The following is a 1573-nucleotide window of genomic DNA, read 5'->3' as shown; positions in this document are numbered from 1 at the left end:
AAGTAGAGACGGAATCGAACGGGCAGTTGAAAAGATGAAAAATGGGAATGAAGTTGGGCCAGACCAGATCCCCGTTGAGGTATGGAAGTGTCTCCGTAAAAAGGGAATTGAACTCCTTTGGGATTTAATGAAGAAGATTTGGCGACAGGAGGAGAACTAGTGTACTGATCCCAATATTTAAGGGGAAAGATGATATGCAGGACTGCAGCAACTACAGAGGTGTTAAACTGATGGCACACACAATGAAAATTTGGGAAAGAGTTATGGAAGCAAGATTACGCAAACAGACCGTGGTGTGTGAAGAACAGTTTGGGTTCATGCCTGGAAGAGGAACGACTGATGCAATACATGCTTTAAGGCGGATAGTGGAGAAACACGGGCCGGCCGGAATGGCCGAGCGGTTCTAGGCGCTACAGTCTGGAACCGCACGGCCGCTACGATCGCAGGTTCGAATCCTGCCTCGGGCATGGATGTGTGTGATGTCCTTAGGTTAGTTAGTTTTAAGTAGTTCGAAGTTCTAGGGGACTGATGACCTCAGAAGTTAAGTCCCGTAGTGCTCAGAGCCATTTGAACCTTTTTTTGAGAAACACGGGGAGCTACAAGCCGATCTACTTATGGCTTTCATTGATTTGGAGAAAGCATATGACAGAGCCCCAAGGGACGAAATATGGAGAAGCATGAGAGTGCAGTGCGTGCCAGAGAAGTATGTGAGGCTAGTGAAGGAAATGTACAGAGGAGCAATGATACAGTGAGAAGTAGTGTGGGCATGACAAAGGAGTTTCCAGTAAACGTAGTGTTACATCAAGGGTATGCACTTAGTCCCTACCTCTTTGACCTTATTATGGCTGTGCTGGTGAATGATGTGAAGAAGGAAGCGCCGTGGAATATGGTGTTTGCGGGTGATGTGGTTCTTTGTCAGCAGAGCATCGACAGACTTGAGAAAAAGCTGGAGGATTGGAGGAAGACACTAGAAGAAAGAGGGATGAAAATTAGCAGGACAAAGTCAGAATATTTAGCACTGACGGATGTGCAGATGAGGTCTTGCAAGATCCAGGAGGATGAGCTGAAATCGGTCTCTAAATTTAAATACCTGGGGTTGGAGGACTCGAAAGCGAGGAAACTGAGTGGAGTGTTGTGTGACAAGAATGTGAGCATTGGGTCGAAAAGGAAAGTTTACAAGTCGGTGGTAAGGCCTGCTATGATATACAGGGCAGAGACATGGCCAATCACAGTAGCCCAGGAAAGGAAGATGGAAGTGGCGGAAATGAGGGTACTGAGGTGAATGTGTGGGGTAACAAGGAAGGACAGGATTAGAAATGAATTGGTTAGAGGAGCTGTGAAAGTGGGACCCATAGGGAAAAAGATACAAGAGAGCAGACTAAGGTAGTAAGGACACCACCAGATAAAAGGGGAAGAGTATGTCGCAAACAGAGTTGAAGATATAAAGACTGAAGGAGCGAAAGGAGAGGAAGACCGAAGATGAGGTGGATGGATAAGATATCCGGGGACCTAAGGGAGAAAGGATGGAAGAAGGAAGAGGCAACGGGTGCAGTACTATGGAGGAGAAGGATCC

At 46.7% G+C, this 1573-nt stretch overlaps 1 protein-coding gene across 1 annotated transcript; it reads left to right on the top strand.

Annotated features, from left to right (window-relative positions):
- Nucleotides 1-667: 667 nt before the first annotated feature.
- LOC124616342 lies at nucleotides 668-1282 on the top strand. The gene has a single exon (XM_047144650.1). It carries the CDS (start codon nucleotides 668-670, stop codon nucleotides 1280-1282), a length of 615 nt encoding a protein of 204 aa, XP_047000606.1.
- Nucleotides 1283-1573: the final 291 nt, after the last annotated feature.

This window comes from Schistocerca americana, chromosome 5 (assembly GCF_021461395.2).
Source record: "Schistocerca americana isolate TAMUIC-IGC-003095 chromosome 5, iqSchAmer2.1, whole genome shotgun sequence".
In the NCBI taxonomy this organism is placed as follows: domain Eukaryota; kingdom Metazoa; phylum Arthropoda; class Insecta; order Orthoptera; family Acrididae; genus Schistocerca; species Schistocerca americana.
The sequence above is the reverse complement of the archived record's forward strand: the minus strand, read 5'-3'. Positions and strand labels throughout refer to the sequence as shown.